At 38.1% G+C, this 23,393-nt stretch overlaps 1 protein-coding gene across 1 annotated transcript in view; it reads left to right on the plus strand.

Moving 5' to 3' along the window:
* The window catches only part of ITFG1 (integrin alpha FG-GAP repeat containing 1), a 294,559-nt gene that overhangs the window by 11,556 nt on the left and 259,610 nt on the right, over nucleotides 1-23,393 (plus strand). Inside the window, exon 6 of the mRNA XM_005691951.3 lies at nucleotides 18,151-18,245. Within this exon, the coding sequence (XP_005692008.3) occupies nucleotides 18,151-18,245 (95 nt within the window). The remainder of the gene's footprint in view (nucleotides 1-18,150; nucleotides 18,246-23,393) is intronic.

Raw genomic sequence — 23,393 nt, forward strand, 5'->3', positions numbered from 1 at the left:
CTATTATAGGTAACAAGTTTGTATCCAAGATTTGTCCTGATATGACCTTTCAAAATGAAATTATGTAAATTGGCAGCAAAGAATTTCTGTCAAGAGCATTGTTAGGATGACTGTAGCTAGCATTATCATTATTTAGACAAAAAAAAGCTGAAGATTTCTCTATTGGGGCAAGCATTAATATGTTACTGAAATAAGATAAATGTATTTAGTCATATCCATTTTATAAGTTACAGACATATGATTAGGTGCATAAGTTAAAAAGCCATCGGTTATTAACATTTTGGACTATTTGTGTGACTTCAGTTTGGCAGTGTACTCCTATCTATCAAGAAACCTAATCTACCTTTTGCAGCTTAAATATTGTGTTTATTTATGCCTGACCCCAAGATTATCTTAATCAAATTTGACTCGAACCTAAATTTTCTGGAAAATTTTGCAGTGATCTTTGAATAGAGTGCTAAGTATTCCCATGGGATTGTGCTGAAAAGCCCATGGCTGTAAGTGGCCCAGTACAGGCATGGAACATGGAAAAAGGAGACTGCCCACAGGTAAAACTAACATGATCTGGAGTAAGGGTGCAGGTGGTCAGCCTAAGCCAGCAACAGAGATAGGTAGAAAAATCCCTTTTACTTGGTACAGTGTGGTTATCTGATAAGGATAGAAATGGTGCTAAATCTTCTGAGATACCAGGAATCATTGAAGTGTGTTAAATGTGCAAAGGTGAGGCTTCAGTTTGTGCCTCCACCTCACTTCATAATGACTTGAAGTAATGTAATAATGTGCCACATTATTGAGAAATAACACCTAGCTATTAAGTGTTAGAGCATCTTTTGTAGTGATATGAGGTTATCGTTAATGAGCATTTTCTGTAAAAGGGTATTTAAAACTGATGCTGCATAAGCGTTCAGAATATTGTTTTTAGTACTGATGTGAAAACACTTGTACCTATAATTTTAATCAAAGCCAAATGTAATGTTGGTCTGTTCAGATTTTCTGTGATTCATATACAGAATTCAAACATGTAACTGAGTCAGGCCTGAGGTGTATACCTGGGAATATTAGTGTAGGTATGTGACAAACTTTTGCCATAGTCTTTACTTCACAAGCATCTGCTTGAATATTTTGAATGAAATATTAATGGCACTGGAAGCAGCCATTTTTAACTTGGTTATGTGGGTGGATATTTTTCCTCCATTAGCAGAAAAAACTATCTTCTATTTAAATATAGGTATTTAATCTCAATTCAGAAATCCCTTTTTTGTATGTAACCATGTAATTTTCTCACATTATAATCAATGACTGATTTATTAAATCACCATTAGTTTTTACTGCTGATTTTGTTTGCTTTCTATAGCATTACAGAAAATACTGCCAATATTTATCCTAATGAAATAATATATTTTTCATGTATATCTATTATTTAGAAAAAAATATGAAAATTAAGAGATTTATAATGCAAAAGGAAACCAAGTAAAAGCTCTCAAGAGAGCTTTTAACTTTATTATCAGCATTAGTACTCATAATCTTAACAGAAAAACTAGCTCTGAGATGATTCATATTTTCTTAGAATTCCCCTACCAGCCCCCTCTCTCACCTTATACACCGTATGTATTTTGAACATTGTTGTTTAAAGAAATCTGTTAGGACTTGAGAAATCAGTTTTTTATTGGTATTTGCATAGAAACAGAGCATCAATTTTCTAACTTTTCTCTTTTCCTAAAGAAATTTTGCTATTGGAGATGAATTCACTAATTCTCTCTTTTCTCTTCTAGACCTTTATTTTCCCCCCTCAGAATTAAGCCACAGAAATAGTGAAAAACTTTTAGCCTGATGCCTTAGAATTCTACATGCTGTCATTATTTCCAGTGACATGTTACTCAAGGATCCATAATTTTATTTCCTGGAGTCCTGTCAGAAGCTTTGGGGAGTCAGTTAAATGACCCCTGATTCCCTGGTGATTTATCTTACTGCTTTGTTTTATGTTCTGGTTGGCAGTGTTGTGTGTAACTGAACTTTTGATTTTTTCTAAGTGAATTTAAGATGTTAGTCTTAAAATTTACTCACTGTTTTTAGTTAAATGTTACATTTTTTAGATGTGTTTCCTTTGTAGTAATCTTTCAGAAAAAGAGCTTCTTTTGAGTTTCTGTGCGAGTAAATTCAACAATAATAGTTCTTCATGAATATTGATGAATTTAAAAGTGTTTTGAATTCAACATATTTCTATTAGCATATATCAAAAAATTTGTTTCCTTCTTTGAGATGAAAGCATTTTCTTTTACTTACTACTTTTTGCATATGTAACAAGCACAGTTAGAGCAGCTTATGTATAGAGCAAATTTTGAGTAAGCTTGGTATATGTTATCATTTCAATTTAGGGTAAAATGAATCAAAATAATTTGTAATTCCTGAAACTGCAGGTTAAGTCCTCTTTCATTAGCATCCTGTTGCATGATTTAAGTATGTATATACTGTTGAGAATGCCCTACAGATACTTGGTATTTAACAGTCTGGAGGCCTAGGCTCTGGGCTACATGCAGTTCCCTGAGTTCCATAGAACTCCTGAGTAGAGATGGGAGCCTGTGGTTCTCCTCAGACTTCCAACTCTTCTGTTTTCCTGACCTATGATTTCTCTCAGGTATAATATTACCCTATGGAGGTAGGAACTTTTGGACAAAGTAAGAATATGGCTCCACGTTCTCTTTTACGAATGTAAGATGCTGTTTTTTAGAGGTCCTTAAGATTTATCTGGTCTGTCCCACACCTTTGATTCTAATAGAGGTCCAAGAGTGAATGAATAACCCATCAACTATTTACCAGAGTAATTCTGTTCTCCAATTCTCTTCTCTCATATATCTGACTGCTCACCATGCCCATCCTGAGGAGGCATACTTCAGGTTGTACAACTTGTTGTGTTCTGTAAGGCTTGGGGTTGGATGGGGAATGATGAGAAGAAAGAAAATCTCAAACAAGCCTATTAGGATTTTTAGATGACTGCTTAGTAACTCTGGAGTTGTCAGTTTGCATGAATTGTCTCATGTTTTTCTCACACCAGATAGCTATGTAGCTCAAGAGGCTCTCAAGGAGCCAGGTGATTCAAAGGTTAAGTGACCATTGCAATATATAAATAAATGGCAGATCTGGCATTTGAATCTCGGTCTTCCAAGATTGTCTTCTTGCCTTCAGTTATGTACAGCCATTACCATTGTTCTCGTCACAGGGATCTTGGTGGTGCTCCAACATGCTTAGCTTAGAATTCGTGGTAGCATAGTGATTGTTTTCCAAGAAGGAGCAATACAAGAGGTGTAGACAGAAGCTGGAGATCTCTTTAATGCCCAGTCCTAGCAGTACAACAGCATCACTGCTGTATTCTAATCAAAGAACTAGCTAATATTCTAGGGAATTTGAGGATTATGGATTCTACTTGTTGATGTGAGCATGTCTTAAGAGTATGGGGGATAGGAAATATGATGGATAGGAAATAATGTGGCCATCTTTGGAAACACAGTATAATGGGCTGTGTTTATTTACTTTACGATAAGTGAAGACTTGCAAAGGAATTTGCAAACAAAGATCATTTAAGCAGCTAGATCCTCAGGTTTCATAGGCACTCCTACCTAAAACTGATGAGCCTGAGTATATACCCATTATCACTATAACTTTCTTCTCTTTCATATAAGAAAGCCATATTCCTTGAGGGTTCCCTGGTGGCTCAGCACTAGAGAATCCTCCTACAATGCAGGAACCTCAGGAGACATGGATTTGATCCCTGGGTTGGGAATATCCCATGGAGGAGGGCATGGCAACCCACTCCAATATTCTTGCGTGGATAATCCCATGGTCAGAGGAGCCTGGCTGACTATGGTCCATAGGGTCACAAAGAGTCAGACGCAACTGAAATGACTTAAGACACCATATTCCTTACCCTTCCTAAAACTCACAAACGGTACATTTCCAGGGTAGTAAAAACCCATAGAGCATCAAACACAGATACAGTAAACTAATAGAATCTCCAGATTTTCCTCTTTCATAATACCTTCAGATGAAGCTTGGCAGCAAAAAGAGCACTTTGATCCACATTTAAGATGTTCTGAACTCAGGTGTGCTAGAGAAGGGTTGTGGGAGTAATGACAGCTTTTGTTAAATAACTTTGCCTCCTCCATTCCCTGATTACTGTCAAAGAATCTAATAATTACTGAGAGAGGGTCCTGGGAGAGCATAGCAAAGAGTATCCATAAAAAACACCAATTTCAACAAAGCCAACCTTTTAGCTATTCTTAGTATTTTGTCCCTAAGAAACATAATTAAATGGAAAGAAGGTACTTTTCATGCCAATGTAGTTTTGGATCATGAGAATGATTGTTTCAGGTGTGACTGGAATGTTCTCAAGGACCGCTAAACCTATGGATAAAACTTTTACATAATTTATTTCATATTTGGTACCCATTTTTGGTAACAGTAGCTAAAATCTATTTTATCAAATCATATCAAGAAAATTCCATTTAAAGTCAGATATCTTATTTTGTCTAAGAAACGTTTATTTTTTCTTTCTCCTATTGATAGAAAGTAAACTTACATGTTGGTTCCATGAGTGAAATAATTTTTTGTAGTGTATACCTTTTTCCCTTATTAAAGTCGTAGGGGGAAATGTGGTATGTCTAAAGAAATAAGAAAGAAATGGTATTATTTCTCATTGTTGTGATTCAGTTCAGTTCATTTCAGTCGCTCAGTCGTGTCTGACTTTTTGTGACCCCATGAATCACAGCATGCCAGGTCTCCCTGTTCATCACCGACTCCTGGAGTTTACTCAAACTGATGTCCATCGAGTCGGTAATGCCATCCAGCCATCTCATCATCTGTCGTCCTCTTTTCCTCCTGCCCCCAATCCCTCCGAGCATCAGGGTCTTTTCCAATGAGTCAGCTCTTAAAGTATTGGAGTTTCAACTTTATTCCTTCCAATGAACACCCAGGACTGATCTCCTTTAGGATGGACTGGTTGGACCTCCTTGCAGTCCAAGGGACTCTCGAGTCTTCTCCAACAACACAGTTCAAAAGCATCAATTCTTTGGCGCTCAGCTTTCTTCACCATCCAACTCTCACATCCATACATGACCACTGGAAAAACCACAGCCTTGACTAGACAGACCACTGTTGGCAAAGTAATGTCTCTGCTTTTGAATATGCTGTCTAGGTGGGTCATAACTTTCCTTCCAAGGAGTAAGCGTCTTTTAATTTCATGGCTGCAGTCACCATCTGCAGTGATTGTGGAGCCCCAAAAAATAAAGTCTGACACTGTTTCCACTGTTTCCCCATCTATTTGCCATGAAGTGATGGGACCAGATGCCATGATCTTCGTTTTCTGAATGTTGAGCTTTAAGCCAATTTTTTCACTCTCCTCTTTCACTTTCAAGAGGCTTTTTAGTTCCTCTTATGATTACTTTTATTTAATTACTACAAAAGCCAGATTCCAGAGTTCAATATTCACATACATTTAATCGACTAATACATTTTTATCATGCTTACTGTATTATAGGTTCTTTTAGCTATACTTCACATTGCATTGCTTTAAGTTCATTAAAGATAAACAGCATGTCACTTTACTATCTTATTCTTATAACCTGTTATGAAAATTGTTAAAACAGTTTTATCAAAACTACCTTGTTTTAATCTTGACTGCTTTTAGTAATCTTTCCTATAATATATAATGTGTACTTTTCTCAGCAGTTTTTCCGTTATTCTTTGAAACACGTGTTAACACATTTATTCTAATTGAAAAAAAGAGGTCAAATTCTTAACACAAACTAACCTTCATTTGGAGATTGGTTTGACATTGAGGACTGGATTTCTTGGTTGTATCTGAACGGCATACATTTTCCGTAAGTTGAATAAGATAAATCAGCAGCTCTAATTTTTTTTTTACTTTATTATGGAAAAATTTAAACATACGGAGAGGTGTAGCATATGGGACAGTGAATTTGCATATAATATACCAACTAAACTAAGCAACTCTTGGCCTGTCATTTCTTTCACAACTTTTCCTTCATTTCCCTCTCTCACTCCCTCCCCTGACATTTAAATCTATAAATATCTATAGTAGTGAGTAGTAGTAGTGATGTCGCTCAGTCGTGTCCTACTCTTTGCGACCCCCTAGACTGTAGCCTAGCAGGCTCCTCCATCGATGGGATTTTCCAGGAAACAGTACTGGAGTAGGTTGCCATTTCCTTCTCCAGAGGATCTTCCTGACCCAGGGATTGATCCCGGGTAAATAAATATTAAATCTATAAATATCTATAAGTAAATAAATATAAATAAATATTAAAATACATCTAATAATAAAGATGTTTAAAAAATACATAATCACAATGTATTTATCATACCTAAAAAAACTATGTTTAATATTAAATTTCCAGGGAGGTTGTAATGAAAGCACATGAACAAGATTTCTTAATATCTGTATCTAAAAAAGATGAAGAAAAAATATAGACTTTATGCTGAATACTGTCTCATTCTAGCAATGTCATGTTATTTAAAGATAAGTAAATTCTGAAATAGATGGGAATACCAGACCACCTGCCCTGCCTCTTGAGAAACCTATATGCAGATCAGGAAACAATAGTTAGGACTGGACATGGAACAACAGACTGGTTCCAAATAGGAAAAGAAGTACTCAAGGCTGTATATTGTCACCCTGCTTATTTAACTTATATGCAGAGTACATGAGAAATGCTCGGCTGGAAGAAGACCAAGCTGGAATCAAGATTGCCGGGAGAAATCTCAATAACCTCAGATATGCAGATGACACCACCCTTATGGCAGAAAGTGAAGAGGAACTAAAAAGCCTCTTGATGAAAGTGAAAGAGGAGAGTGAAAAAGTTGGCTTAAAGCTCAACATTCAGAAAACGAAGATCATGGCATCTGGCCCCATCACTTCATGGCAAAAGGATGGGGAAACAGTGTCAGACTTCATTTTTTAGGACTCCAAAATCACTGCAGATGGTGATTGCAGCCATGAAATTAAAAGACGCTTACTCCTTGGAAGGAAAGTTATGACCCACCTAGATAGCATATTCAAAAGCAGAGACGTTACTTTGCCAACAAAGGTCCGTCTCGTCAAGGTTGTGTTTTTCCAGTGGTCATGTATGGATGTGAGAGTTGGACTATGAAGAAAGCTGAGCACCGAAGAATTGATGCTTTTGAAGTGTGGTGTTGGAGAAGACTCTTGAGAGTCCCTTGGACTGCAAGGAAATCCAACCAGTCCATCCTAAAGATCAGTCCTGGGCGTTCATTGGAAGGACTGATACTGAGGCTGAAACTCCAATACTTTGGCCACCAAATGAGAAGAGTTGACTCATTGGAAAAGACTCTGATGCTGGGAGGGATTGGGGGCAGGAGGAGAAGGGGACGACAGATGATGAGATGGCTGGATGGCATCACCGACTCGATGCACATGAGTTTGGATAACTCCGAGAGTTGGTGATGGACAGAGAGGCCTGGCATGCTGTGATTCATGGGGTCACAAAGAGTCGGACATGACTGAGTGACTGAACTGAACTGAAATGAAACTAATATTTTAAAACTCCATTCATCTCTTCAAAAAATGGATTTCCAGTAAAATTTTACCTTTCATTTAAGAGGCTATCAAAGCATGTGCATTTTCATCAGTTGTACAGTAGTAGTTAAAATAACCTCAAAGAGAATTTTTTTTAAACACCTGGGTACATGAAGCCAATTTCAATACCAATTTGAAGACATACATTTCTTGGAGATACATGATAGAGTGATCACTGAAAAGACCAGATAAAAAAAAATTTTACATCATCATAAAATTTTGTAAGAAAATTTAAAGTACAAGCTTAAGGATAAAAGAAAGAGGAGTTTTTTTAAGTGGTTTATGGGTATATGTGGATGATGGTGGATAACAGTCAATATGGTATCTATATTCCACATCCTACTGAGCACATTTTTAACGATAATCTTTTTTTTTTAATTGAAGCTTAAATGCTATACAGTATTGTATCAGTTACACATGTACAATATAGTGAGTCACAGTTTTAAGGGTTTTATGCCATTTATAGTTATTATAAAATACTGGCTCTCTTCCCTGTGTTGTATAATATGTCTTCGCTTTATACTTAACAATTTGTATGCCTTACTCCCCTGCCACTGTATTGTCCCTCCTCCTACCCGCTCCCCACTGGTAGCCCCTAGTTTGTTCTCTGTTATATTTGTGAGCCACCCTCCTTGTTTTTTATTATATTCACTAGTTTCTTCTGTTTTTTATACTCCATATACTAGTGATATCTTACAGTGTTTATCTTTGTCTAACACATTTTACTTAGCATAATGGTCTCTAAGTTTTGCCTTTTATGGATAAGTAGGTATTCCATTGTGAGTATATGTGGTTATGTGTGTATACCTCTCTCACACACACAAGCACACATATATATGTGTGTGTGTGTGTATATATATATATGTATATATATATATAAAGCATAGATAACATCTTCATCTGTTCATCTGTTAAGACACTTGGGTTGCTTGCATATCTTGGCTTTTGTGAGTAATGCTGTTATGAACATATATCTTTTTGAATTAGTGTTTTTATTTTTTTAAGATATATATATCCAGGCGTGGAATTGCTGAGTATATGATAGCTCAATTTTTATTTCTTCATAATTTTTTAATTTAATTTGTTTATCTTGGTTGGAGGCTAGTTACTTTACAATATTGTAGTGGTTTTTGCCATACACTGATATGAATCAGCCATGGTTATACATGTGTTCCCCATCCTGAACCCCCCTGCCACCTCCCTCCCCATCCCTTCCCTCTGGGTCATCACAGTGCACCAGCCCTGAGCACCCTCTCTCAAGCATCGAACCTGGACTGGAGATCTATTTCATATATGATCATATACAAGTTAATAAATTTTATGTATTTATTTATTTTTGGCTGTGCAGGCTTTTCTCTGGTTGTAGTGGATGGGGCTACTCTCTAGTTGTGGGGTGTGGGCTTCCCTGCAGCAGTCTCTCTTGTTGTGCAGCACAGGCTCTGGGCGCTCCGGCTTCGGTAGTCGTGGCTCTCGGGCTCTAGAGCACAGGCATAGTAGTTGGGGCACACAGGCCCAGCTGCTTCATGACGTGTGGAATCTTCGCAGCTCAGGGGTCAAACCCATGTCTTCTGCATTGGCAGGCAGGTTTTTCACCACTGAGCCGCCAGAGAGGCCCAACTCTATTTTTAATATTTGAGAAACCTCCACACTGTTTTTCACAGTGGCTATACCAGTTTACATTTCTACCAGCTAGGGTAGTGCTAGGGTTCCCTTTTCTCCACATGCTCACCAACATTTGTTATTTGTGTTCTTGTTGATGATAACTATTCTGACAGGTGTGAGGTGATGTCTCATTATAGTTTTGATTTACATTTCTCTGATAATTAGCAGTTTTGAGCATCTTTTCATGTGCCTTTTGACCATCTGCATTTTCTCTTTGGAAAAATGTCAATTCAGTACTTCTGTAGCACAGTCAGACACGACTGAGAGACTTTCACTTTTTCTTTTGTCTTTGATTAATTGACTGTAAGTACGTAGGTTTATTTCTGGGCTGTTTTGTTCCATTAGATAATCATTTTATTTTAAATATATCAATAATTCTAACAGAGTTAAGTATTTACATATTTTGTTGCTATTTGTGGCTGAGATATTCAGTTGTGTCTGATTCTTTGCAACCCCTTGTATTATAGTTTGTCTCTCAGCAATAATACTGGCTGCTAAGTCTGCTAAGTTGCTTCAGTCGTGTTCGACTCTGTGCGACGCCATAGACAGCAGCCCACCAGGCTCCTCTGTCCCTGGGATTCTCCAGGCAAGAACACTGGAGTGGGTTGCCATTTCCTTCTCCAATGCATGAAAGTGAAGGCGCTCAGTCGTGTCCGACTCTTAGCAACCCCATGGACTGCAGCCCACCAGGCTCCTCCGTCCGTGGGATTTTCCAGGCAAGAATACTGGAGTGGGGTGCCATTGCCTTCTCCAAAGAATACTGGAGTAGAGTGCTGTTTCCTCCTCCAGGGAATCTTCCCGAACCAGGGATCAAACCCATGTCTCTTGTGTCTCTTCATCTGGGAAGATATTTAAGACAATGAAAATATTTACATTGCTTTCTTAGAAATGAGCTTAAATGTATTAAGGGATATATCTGTGTTTAGTTGCTCAGTCGTTCCTGTGTGAGTCTTTGCAACCCTTTGGATGGTAGACTGCCAGGCTTCTCTGTCCATGAAATTTTCCAGGCAAGAATACTGGAGCAGCTTGCCATTTCCTCCTCCAGGGAACCTTGCCGACCCAGGGATTGGAACTCCATCTCCTCTGTCTCTTCTGTTGCAGGCAGACTCTTTACCTGCTGAGCCATCAGGTTTTTCTAAATTCTTTTGGAGTCTGTTTGAGCAAAAATGTTTTAAAACCACTGGACTAGTCAGCTTAGAGAAGCATACTAGACTCATACTGACAGTAGAGCCATTTCCTGCTACTGCTAAGTCGCTTCAGTCGTGTCTGACTCTGTGCGACCCCATAGACAGCAGCCCACCAGGCTTCCCCATCCCTGGCATTCTCCAGGCAAGAACACTGGAGTGGGTTGCCATTTCCTTTTCCAGTGCATGAAAGTGAAAAGTGAAAGTGAAGTTGTTCAGTCGTGTCCGACTCTTAGCGACCCCATGGACCACAGCCTACCAGGCTCCTCTGTCCATGGGATTTTCCAGGCAAGAGTACTGGAGTGGGGTGCCATTGCCATCTCCTAGTAACTGCTTTTACCCGAGTATCTTAAAAACAACTCAGTATAAGCTGATCATTGAAAAGTGGGTGGATTAGCAGTCATTTCCAAGAGCTGTTACTATAGGCAACTAAAAGCTACAGTTGACATTAATTACATTTAAATTCATTCTTTGACAAATGCTATTATTTGAAATTGAGGGTGATGATGCCCAGAAATGAACACTTTGACATAATTATGTTTCCTGTGGGGCAATGGCAGGGAGGAGGGTGGGGGACAAATAACTGAAATTTTCCACAGAGGTTAAGACATCTTAACAGATAGATTCATCTTGGCTTTCAGACCTGCCCCCTTTTTCATCTCTGCTGTTTTATTCCTTTGTCATCAGAGCAGTTTGCATCTGTGACCTTGCCCATCAAATGGAGTTGAGGAAATTATAGTTTATATGGGTATAGTTGCTTTAAAAATGTGGTGTCTGCTTTTTAGTTGTTGTTTTCTTTCTACTGTACTGTATTTCTGTTGCTGTGCAGGTTTTTTCTAGTTGCTGCCAGCAGGGGCTACTCTCCAGGTGCAGTACGTGGGCTTCTTATTGTGGCAGCTCCTCTTTTTGTGGAGCCTGGGCTCTAGGGCACATGGGCTTTGAAAGTTCTGGCATCTGGGCTCAGTAGTTGTGGTTCCTGGGCTCTAAAACACAGGCTCAAGCAACATGTGGAATCTTCTCAGACAAGGTATTAAACCTGTGTTTCCTGCTTTGGCAGGTGGATTCTTTTCCACCGAGCCACCAGGGAAGTTTCCTGGTATCTGTTTCTTAGTGAAAAACTATGTTGTGTACAAAGAGCAACATTAAAGGCAAGAGGAGAAATGAATTTTATTTTCAGCTATTTGAATTTTTAAACAATTTAATTCTGTTAAACAACTGCAGATACAGTTTTCAGTCATCTTAAAATGTACCATAAAAGAAACGGAAGCTGTTTCTCCCCTCACTTTGGCTTGGTAACTCATCAGAGTGGTAAATGGACACTGTTTGTAAAATAGACACTTACAGATAAAATAGACTTTAAGAATCTGTAACTGCCTTTTAAGAGGTATTAATGTAAAAATTATAAACCTTAAAATACTGTCAAGAACCTTAATATTGATTTGAAATGTTCAAGATAGCAATATTACAGTTGATGTTTCAGTAGGGGCTGCAGACTCAAATGTCTCATGGGGCCCAGAAGGAAACCAAAGTGAGTGAACAGTTTGGAAAGGCTGGACCTTGACCTGCCTGCAGGTACTCGCTATGTCTAAAAAGGGCCAGTTGGTTGCCAGACATAATATTTCAAAAGAAGCTGGAAATCTTAATTTTAATTTGAAATATGATTTTTAATTTGTTTTACTTCTGAATTCAAACTTTTTAAAATAATGTGTAGGTCAAATGAAATATATCTTTAATTGCATTTGGCCCATAGTTAGCCACTTTATACTGTTTGCTGCATCATTACTCTAGATTCTTCATTTGAAATGTATGTTTTGTTCAATAGCTCCTAGAAGAAAATGTCAAAAATTAGTAGTTGAGGTTTTCCAAAATTCTAGCTAGAACTTATTTCAAAGCAAACCTATAAAAAATTCTGTGATAAATCAATAACTGTTTGCATTTTAATTAAAAACAGCCACATGATTAGCCTCGTAGAGCTCATCTATGTAAAATTTATGTTTTCTTAATTCCTATTTGGCTTGTATTTACAAGCTTGTTGGGAACCTGAGAAAACTCTTCTGAAATAACTTTATGTTAAAGTTGTCATAGACTCTCTAGCCTGAGTCTGATTATTTTGAATGTAATTAGAACAGTATAAAAAGACAAAAAGAAATGACACTGAAAGATGAACTCCCCAGGTTGATAGCTGCCCAGTATGCTACTGGAGATCAGTGGAGAAATAACTCTAGAAAGGATGCAGAGACAAAGCAAAATCAACACCCAGTTGTGGATATGATTGGTGATGGAAGTAAAGTCCTGTGCTATAAAGAGCAATATTCCATAGGAACCTAGAATGTTGTTAGGTCCATGAATCAAGGCAAATTGGAAGTGGTCAAACCGGAGATGGCTAGAGTGAACATCGACATTTTAGGAATCAGCGAACTATGATGGACTGGAATGAGTGAATTTAACTCAATAACCATTATATCGACTACTGTGGGTAAGAATATCTTAGAAGAAATTCAGTGGCCATCATAGTCAACAAAAGAGTCCAAAATGCAGTACTTGGCTGCAGTCTCAAAAAACGACAGAATGATCTCTGTTTATTTCCAAGGCAAACCATTCAGTATCACGGTAATCCAAGTCTTTGCCCTGACCAGTAATACTGAAGAAGCTGAAGTTGAATGGTTCTATGATGACCTATGAGACCGTCTAGAACTAACACCCCCAAAAATGTCCTTTTCATTGTAGGGGACTGGAATACAAAAGATGGAAGTCAAGCAATACCTGGAATAACAGGCAAATTTGGCCTTGGAGTACAGAATGAAGCAGGGCAAAGGCTAATAGAGTTTTGCCAAGAGAACGCACTGGTCATAGCAGACACCCTCTCCAACAACACAGGAGAAGACTCTACATATGGACATTACCAGATGGTCAACACCAAAATCAGATTGATTATTTTCTTTGCAGCCAAAGATGGAGAAGCTCTATATAGTCAGCAAAAACAAGACTGGGAGCTGACTGTGGCACAGACCATGAACTCCTTTATACCAAATTCAGAGTTAAATTGAAGAAAGTAGGGAAAACCACTCGACCATTCTGGTATGACCTAAATCAAATACCATACGATTATACAGTGGAAGTGACAGATAGATTCAAGGGATTAGATCTGATAGACAGAGTGCCTGAAGAACTATGGATGGAAGTTCATGACACTGTACAGGAGACAGGGATCAAGACCATCCCCAAGGCAAAGAAATGCAAAAAGGCAAAATTGTTGTCTCAGGAAGCCTTACAAACAGCTGTGAATAAAAGAAGCGAAAGGCAGAGGAGAAAAGGAAAGATATACCCATTTGAATGCAGAGTTCCATAGAAGAGCAAGAAGAGATAAGAAAGCCTTCCTTAGTGATCAATGCAAAGAAATAGAGGAAAACAGTAGAATGGGAAAGTCTAGAGATCTCTTCAAGAAAACTAGAGATATCAAGGGAACATTTCATGCAAAGATGGGCTCAATAAAGGACAGGAACGGTATGGACCTATCAGAAGCAGAAGATATTAAGAAGAAGTGGCAAGATACACAGAAGAACTATACAAAAGAGATCTTCATGTCCCAGATAATCACAGTAGTGTGATCAATCACCTAGAGCCGGCCACCCTAGAATGCAAACTCAAATGGGTCTTAGAAGGCATCACTATGAACAAAGCTAATGGAAATGATGAAATTCCAGTTGAGCTATTTCAAATCCTGAAAAATGATGCTGTCAAAGTGCTGCACTCAATATGCCAGCAAATTTGGAAAACTCAGCAGTGGCCACAGGACTGGGAAAGGTCAGTTTTCATTCCAATCCCAAAGAAAGACAATGCCAAAGAATGCTCAAACTACTGCACAATTGTACTCATCTCACATGCTAGTAAAGTAATGCTCAAAATTATCCAAGCCAAGCTTCAACAGTATGTGAATCGTAAACTTCTATGTATTCAGGCTGTATTTAGAAGGCAGAGGAACCAGAGATCAAATTGCCAACATCCATTGGATCATGGAAAAAGCAAGAGAGTTCCAGAAAAACATCTATTTCTGCTTTATTAATGATGCGAAAGCCTTTGATTGTGTGGACCACAAGAAACTCTGGGAAAATGTTAAAGAGATGGAAACACCAGACCACTTGATATGCCTCTTGAGAAATCGCTATGTAGATCAGGAAGCAACAGTTAGAACTGGACATGGAACAACAGATTAGTTCCAAATACGAAAAGGAAAAGGAGTATGTCAAGGCTGTATATTGTCACCCTGCTTATTTAACTTACATGCAGAGTACATCATGAGACATGCTGGGCTGGATGAAGCACAAGCTGGAATCAAGATTGCCGGGAGAAATCTCAGTAACCTCAGATACGCAGACACCTTATGGCAGAAAGTGAAGAGGAACTAAAAAGCCTCTTGATGAAAGTAAAAGAGGAGAGTTAAAAAGTTGGCTTAAAGCTCAACATTCAGAAAACGGAGATCATGGCATCTGATCCCATCACTTCATGGGAAATAGATGGGGAAACAGTGGAAACAGTGTCAGGCTTTATTTTTGGGGACTCCAAAATCACTGCAGATGGTGATTGCAGCCATGAAATTAAAAGACGCTTACTCCTTGGAAGGAAAGTTATGACCAACCTAGATAGCATTTTCAAAAGCAGACACATTACTTTGCCAACAAAGGTCCGTCTAGTCAGGACTATGGTTTTTCCAGTGGTCACCAATGGATGCAAGAGTTAGATCGTGAAGAAAGTTGAGCGCCGAAGAATTGATGCTTTTGAACTGTGGTGTTGGAGAAGACTCTTGAGAGTCCCTTGGACTGCAAGGAGATCCAACAAGTCCATTCTAAAGGAAATCAGTCCTGGGTGTTCATTGGATGGACTGATGCTAAAGCTGAAACTCCAGTACTTCGGCCACCTCATGTGAAGAGTTGACTCATTGGAAAAGACTCTGATGCTGGGAGGGATTGGGGGCATGAGGAGAAGGGGACAACAGAGGATGAGATGGCTGGAGGGCATCACCGACTCAATCAACATGAGTTTGTGTAAACTCTGGTAGTTGGTGATGGACGGGGAAGCCTGGAGTGCTGTGATTCATGGGGTCGCAAAAGTCAGATACAACTGAGTGACTGAAGTGAACCTAGCATGAGTATGTACTAAAAAAGAATGTAGAATAAGTTTATTGGGAAGAAGTTACTATTTGTACAACACAGACCCTTTGCATAGAGAAAATGTTCTCCTGTTTAATGCTTATTCTTTTTCCCTATTTCCACCTGTAAATAACAAATTATCCAATTATTTCCATTTTCCAAACACATCAAAACTAAATTCACAGGTGAACCTTGTTTGCTGTCTCCTGAATCGGATATTGTGTTGACAATTACAGTGTACTTAAATACCTTTTAATTGCTCTTCAGAGACAGCTTGTCTGTGCGTCCGTGTTGGACTAGAACATAGTACTGTGAAATTATAGCAAATTCGCACTAGAAGTAGAGAAGAATAGATGCTACTTGAGACTGCAGTTCAGTTCAGCCAGTATTTGGGAGACAGGTCCTGGTTAGACATTATAGATTCAAACTATGAATCAGAATACCTAGGATACACTCTCAGAGAGTTACTCTAATAACTTTGATCCAAACCAAAGTACTGTTAGTGGAGAAAATATAATAATGAAACAGAGAAGAGTAAAGACCTTTCAGAGGAAGCTGATTTATTTAGAGCCTTGACCAATGGGAATGCCTTTGACATTGGAATATTCTTCATTGATGGGGAGTTATGGGGGCATGATTTTGTTTAAACTTGCTCTTCTTTCTATAGTTCCCAATAGTCTACATGTGTGACCTTCCTGATTTTGATAAATTTACTAAGGTTATATTAGATGTTAACATTGGAGAAATTAAATGAAGGGTATATGTAAATTTTGCACTGTTGGTTTTTTTAGTGAGGTAAAATTCACATCACATTATTAAAGGTAACCATTATTGTGTACAGTTTAGTAATATTTAGAACATTTTCAGTGTTGTGCAACCATCACCTGATTTCAGTGGCTTTTCATCTCTCCAAAAGAAAACCCTGTATCCATTGAGCACTCACGCTCCCTTTCCCCTTTACTCCCGCACTTGGTAACCACTAATCTGCTTTCTGTGTCTAGAATTTTCCTATTATGGGTATTTCATATAAACAAAATCATATAAGATATGACCTTTTGAATTTAGTTTCTATCACATAGCATGTTTTAAAAGTCCATCCATATTGTACCATTTATCTGTACTCTGGTTGTTTTTATGACTAGACATTATTTTCATTGTGTGGCTATGACATTTTGTTTATCCATTCATCCATTGGTGGATATTTGGTGCTACTGAGATCATTCATGTATGAGTATTGGTTTGAATGCCCCTTTTTTGATTGCTATGGGTATATACCTAGGTATAGAAATGCAGAGTCAAATGGCAATTCAGTGTCTGACTTTTTGAAGAACTGTCAAACTGTTTTCCATTTTGTATTTCTACCACCAATGTTTAAGAGTTCCTATTTCTTTTAGCATTTTGACTCATTTGAGTTTATTTTTGGAATATGGTATGAGGTAGGGGATCTAAATTCATTCTTTTGCATGGCTCAGAACTTTGGAATTAATATTTTTAAAAGGTAATTATCACTCTCCACAGTCTTGGCAAAGTATCACTCATGAAAATATCAAGTTACTTTTCTTGATAAGTTACTTAAAGAATTAAACATAGTAACAAATGTAGGAGCTAAAACTATAAAACCCTTAGAAAAAAGCATTTGGAAATGGATTCTTATACCTGGTAGTAAAAGAAAAGCTACACAAGTTAAATTGGAGGAATTGGATATATCAAAATAGAAAGAGATTTTATACAGCATAGGACACTGTCAAGAAACTGAAAAGACAGTGTACAGATTGGGAGAAAATATTGGCAAATCATACACCAGATAAAGATTTAGGATCTAGTCTACATAAAGAATTCCTATAGCTCTAAGCAATAAATTACACAATTTAAAAATAGGCAAAGAATTTGATTAGACATTTCTCCAAAGATGTACAAATGGCCATTAAGCACATGAAAACATGGTAAAACATCACTAGACATCAGGAAAATAGAAATCAAAACCATAAGAATCTTTCAGAATACCTATAATAAAAGAAAGGGACAGTAATAAGTGTTTACAGTGTAATAGAGATCTTGCAACACCCATGTATGTCTAGTGAGAATGTTGGATGATGAAGCCACTTTGGAAAATGGTTTGACAGTTCTTCAGAAAGTATGGAATTGCCATGTGACTCAGGAATTCTACTCTTATGTATACTCAGGAAAATCAAAAACATATGTATATGTCCACAGAAAAACTTGTACATGAATATTCATAACAGCATGTACTTTTACTAGCCAAGCGAGGAAACAAGTCAGATGCTGATCAACAGTTAAATACAGTAACAAAAAAATGTTTTGAAATTAGATTGTGGTGATGGCTGCACATACTACACATGATGGACATACTCTAAAACCACTACATTGTGTACTTCAAAGGAGTAAAGTTTAGAGTATGTAAAAAAAACTAAGAATAAATGAGTTTTTAAAATATCTCACTTGCAGAAATTTTTGTTTTAAAACAGTACTCATTTGCTGTTTATCCTAAGAAAAAAAAATTTTTCTTTTTTTTTTTTTTTTTTTTTTTTAGAAATTTATCATGGCATCCTGCATTGACCACTAGAAATAAAATGCGAATTCCACATTCTCATGCATTCATTGATCTGACTGAAGATTTTACAGCAGGTGAGTTGCACATAAATGTAAAATATTTCTTTTTGGATGCCAAAAAATGGTGAGATATTTGCTGTGTTCCTAGGAAACATTTGCTGTTGAATTGAACATTGAAACCAAAATGTGAAAAGGTTTCAAGGAAGTCAGTGATATCAGCAAAATGTAAAAAGTACTGGGTGTAATAAAATATACCTGTAGTTATTTTTTGCTGTTTGTTAATCATATCAAAATTTGAATTATTGACTAATAAATACTGTATATTTAATTATAAGAAAAATATTTAGCTTATGTATTAAAAATTGCAAAGGTTGTTTTTAATTTTTATTATGAAAAATGTTAAATACAGAAAAGTAGGCAGAATAGTATGATATACACATATTTAATAATCACCTAGCTTCAACAATCGGAGAAGACAATGGCACCCCATTCCAGTACTCTTGCCTGGAAAATCCCATGGACAGAGGAGACTGGTAGGCTGCAGTCCATGGGGTCGCTAAGAGTCGGAAACGAATGAGTGACGTCACTTTCACTTTTCACTTTCATGCATTGGAGAAGGAAATGGCAACCCACTCCAGTGTTCTTGCCTGGAGAATCCCAGGGATGGCAGAGCCTGGTAGGCTGTCGTCTGTGGGGTCGCACAGACTCGGCCACGACTGAAGCAACTTGGCAGCAGCAGCAGCAGCTTCAACAATAATCAGTATATGGCTAATCTTGTTTCATTTGTATAATCACTCATGAGCCCCTCCCACCTAAATAAATTTAACATTTCAAACATTTTATCATTTCATTTATAAATATTTCAATCTATAGTCATGTCCAACTCTTTGCAACCACATGGGCTATAGCCCGCCAGGCTCCTCTATCCATGGAATTCTCCAGGCAAGAATACTGGAGTAGGTAGCCATTCTCTTCTACAGGGGATCTTCTTGACAAAGGGATAAAACCCGGGTCTCCTGCATTGCAGACAGATTCTCTCCTGTCTGAGCCACTAAGACAGGTTGTTAATTTTTAATAACCACAAGATCATTTTTGAACTTAAGAAAAAAAAGGAACAAAATTCTTTTAATTTTTGTTGTTCAGTCACTAAGTTCTAAGTTGCTATGCCTTGAGACTCCTTAGACTGCAGCAGGGCAGGCTCTGCTGTACTCCAGTGTCTCCCAGAGTTTGCTCAGATTCATGTCCATTGAGTCGATGATGCCATTCAGACATCTCATTCTCTATCACCCCCTCCTCTTCCTGCCCACAGTCTTTTCCAGCCCCAGGGTCTTTTCCAGTGAATCAGCTCTTTGCATCAGGTGGCCAAAATATTGGAGCTTTAGCTTTAACATCAGTCCTTCCAATGAATGTTGAAGGCTGATTTCCTTCAGGACTAACTGATTTGATATCCTTGCAGTCCAGGGGACTCTCAAGAGCCTTCTCCAGAACCACAGTTCAAAAGCATCAATTCTTTAGCATTCAGCCTTCTTTATGGTCCAACTTTCGCATCGGTACAGGACTACTGGGAAAACCATAGCTTTGACTATGCAGATGTTTGTCGGCAAAGTGATGTCTCTGCTTTTTAATATGCTGTCTAGGTTTCTCATATCTTTCTCTCCAAGGAGCAAGAGTCTTTTAATTTTGTGGTTGCATTCACCATCTGCCCTGATTTTGAGCCCAAGAAAAGAAAACCTTTACTAATTCCACTTTTTCCCCTTCAATTTGCCATGAAGTGGTAGGACTAGATGTGATGATCTTAGTTTTTTCAGTGCTGAATTTTAAGCCAGCTGTTTAGCTCTCCTTTTTCACTCTCATCAAGAGACCTAGTTCCTCTTTGATTTTTGCTATTAGAGTGATATCTGCATATCTGAGGTTGTTGGTATTTTCCCTGGCATCTTGATTCCAGCTTGTGAGTCATCCAGCCCACATTTCATATGATGCACTCTTCATCAGTTCAGTTCAGTCCATCAGTCGTATCCGACTCTTTGCGACCCCATGAACTGCAGCACGCCAGGCCTCCCTGTCCATCACCAACTCCGGGAGTCCACCCAAACCCATGTCCACTGTCAGTGATGGCATCCAACCATCTCATCCTCTGTCGTCCCCTCCTCTTCTTGCCCCCAACCCCTCCCAGCATCAGGGTCTTTTCCAGTGAGTCAGCTCTTTGCATCAAGAGGCCAAAGTATTGGAGTTTCAGCTTCAGCATCAGTCCTTTCAGTGAACATCCAGGACTGATTTCCTTTAGGATGGACTGGTTGGATCTCCTTGTGGTCCAAGGGCCTTTCAAGAATGTTCTCCAAAACCACTATTCAAAAGCGTCAGTTCTTCGGCGCTCAGCTTTCTTTATATTCCAACTCTCTTATCCATACCTGACCACTGGAAAAACCATAGCCCTGACTAGATGGACCTTTGTTGGCAAAGTAATGTCTCTGCTTTTGAATATGCTATCTAGGTTGGTCATAACTTTCCTTCTAAGGAGGAAGCGTCTTTTAATTTCATGGCTGCAGTCACCATCTGCAGAAGAACAGGAAAGACAAGTCAGGCACTATTTGCTGACTTGTTCCCCCATCTGTTTGCCATGAAGTGATGGGACCAGATGCCATGATCTTCATTTTCTGAATGTTGAGCTTTAAGCCAACTTTTTCACTCTCTTCTTTCACTTTCATCAAGAGACTCTTTAGTTCTTCATCACTTTCTGCCATAAGGGTGGTGTCATGTGCATATCGGAGGTTATTGATATTTCTCCCGGCAGTCTTGATTCGAGCTTGTGCTTCCTCCAGCCTAGTGTTTCTACTGATATAATCTGCATGTAAGTTAAGTAAGCAGGGTGACAATATACACCCTTGACGTACTCCTTTTCCTATTTGGAACCACTTTGTTGTTCCATGTCCAGTTCTAACTGTTGCTTCCTAACCTGCATACAAATTTCTCAAGAGGCAGGTCAGGTGGTCTGGTATTACCATCTCTTTCAGAATTTTCCACTGTTTATTGTGATCCACATAGTCAAAGGCTTTGGCATAGTCAATAAAGCAGAAATAGATGTTTTTCTGGAACTCTCTTGCTTTTTCGATGATCCAGCAGATGCTGGCAATTTGATCTCTGGTTCCTCTGACTTTTCTAAAACCAGCTGGAACATCTGGAAGTTCACGGTTCACGTATTGCTGAAGCCTGGCTTGGAGAATTTTGAGCATTACTTTACTAGCGTGTGAGATGAGTGCAATTGTGTGGTAGTTTGAGCATTCTTTGGCATTGCCTTTCTTTGGGATTGAAATGAAAACTGACCTTTTCCAGTCCTGCGGCCACTGCTGAGTTTTCCCAATTTGCTGGCATATTGAGTGCAGCACTTCCACAGCATCACCTTTCAGGATTTGAAATAGCTCAAATGCAATTCTGTCACCTCCACTAGCTTTGTTCGTAGTGATACTTTCCAAGGCCCACTTGACTTCACATTCCAGGATGTCTGGCTCTAGGTGAGTGATCGCAATATCATGATTATCTGGGTCGTGAAGATCTTTTTTGTACAGTTCTTCTGTGTATTCTTGCCTCCTCTTCTTAATCTCTTTTGCTTCTGTTAGGTCCATACCATTTCTGTCCTTTATCGAGCCCATCTTTACATGAAATGTTCCCTTGGGGTATCTAATTTTCTTGAAGAGATCTCTAGTCTTTCCCATTCTGTTGTTTCCCTCTATTTCTTTGCATTGATTGCTGAGAAAGGCTTTCTTATCTCTCCTTGCCATTCTTTAGAACTCTGCATTCAAATGGATATATCTTTCTTTTTCTCCTTTGCTTTTTGCCTCTCTTCTTTTCACAGTTATTTGTAAGGCCTCCCCAGACAGCCATTTTGCTTTTTGCATTTCTTTTCCATGAGGATGGTCTTGATCCCTGTCTCCTGTACAGTGTCCTGAACCTCATTCCCTAGTTCATCAGGCCCTCTATCTATCAGATCTAGGCCCTTAAATCTATTTCTCACTTCCACTGTATAATCATAAGGGATTTGATTTAGGTCATACCTGAATGGTCTAGCGGTTTTCCCTACTTTCTTCAATTTCAGTCTTAATTTGGTAATAAGGAGTTCAAGATCTGAGCCACAGTTAGCTCCTGGTCTTGTTTTTGTTGACTGTATAGAGCTTCTCCATCTTTGGCTGCAAAGAATATAATCAGTCTGATTTTGGTGTTAACCATCTGGTGATGCCCATGTGTAGAGACTTCTCTTGTGTTATTGGAAGAGAGTGTTTGCTATGACCAGCACATTCTCGTGGCAAAACTCAGTGGAGTTTCTCTTGTAACATTTGTTTAAAAGACTTGTCATTTCCACACTGCATAGTCTTAACCACTCTTGTCAAAACCAGTCTACCATATACTCAAGGATTTGTTTTTGGGTTCTGTGTTATTTCACTGATCTGTATGCTCCCCTGTGTTTATGCTAGTACCACAGTGTTTTATTTACCAAAGCCTTGTAATATATTTAATAATCAGAAAGTGTGAGTCTTCCAACTTCATTCTTTTTCCACATTGTTTTGAATCTTTGAGGTGGTCCCTTGAGATTCTACATGAATTTTAGGACAGGTTTTTTTTTCTTTGCATATCTATAAGCAGTGCCATTGGAATTGTGATAAGGATCATTCTGAATCTATAGGTCACTTTGGGTAATATTGCTGTCTTAACACATTGTTTTTCAGTTCATGAAAATGCAGTGTGTTCTCATTTATTTGTCTTTTTAATGATTTAATATTGTTTTGTAGTTTTTATTCTACAAGTCTTTTACCTCCGTGGTTAATTCTGAAGTATTTTATTCATTTTGACCTATTGTAAATTAAATCTTTCTTCATTTCCTTTTGGGATTTTATGCTTTAAGTATATAGAAATGCAACTGATTTTTGCATCTTAATTTTGTATCCTGCTAGTTTTCTGAATTCATTTATTAGAAAAGTCCTAGCGGGGTTTTGTTTGTTTGTTTGTAGAATTTTTAGGGTTTTCTGCATATAAGTTCATATCATCTATGAAGAGTGATAATTTTGCTTTTCTCCTTCTAACTTGGATGCCTTTTGTTTCTTTTTCTGTTTTATTTCTTGTTCTTCCATTTTTTTTTTAGCCATTTTTCAGACACTTCTAATCTGCTTTTACAATTCTATTTTTATATAGTATACTAATTGCAAATGAGTGAAGCATGCCTGGTGGTTGCTA

The sequence above is a fragment of the Capra hircus genome, chromosome 18 (assembly GCF_001704415.2).
Source record: "Capra hircus breed San Clemente chromosome 18, ASM170441v1, whole genome shotgun sequence".
NCBI classification, from domain to species: Eukaryota; Metazoa; Chordata; class Mammalia; order Artiodactyla; family Bovidae; genus Capra; species Capra hircus.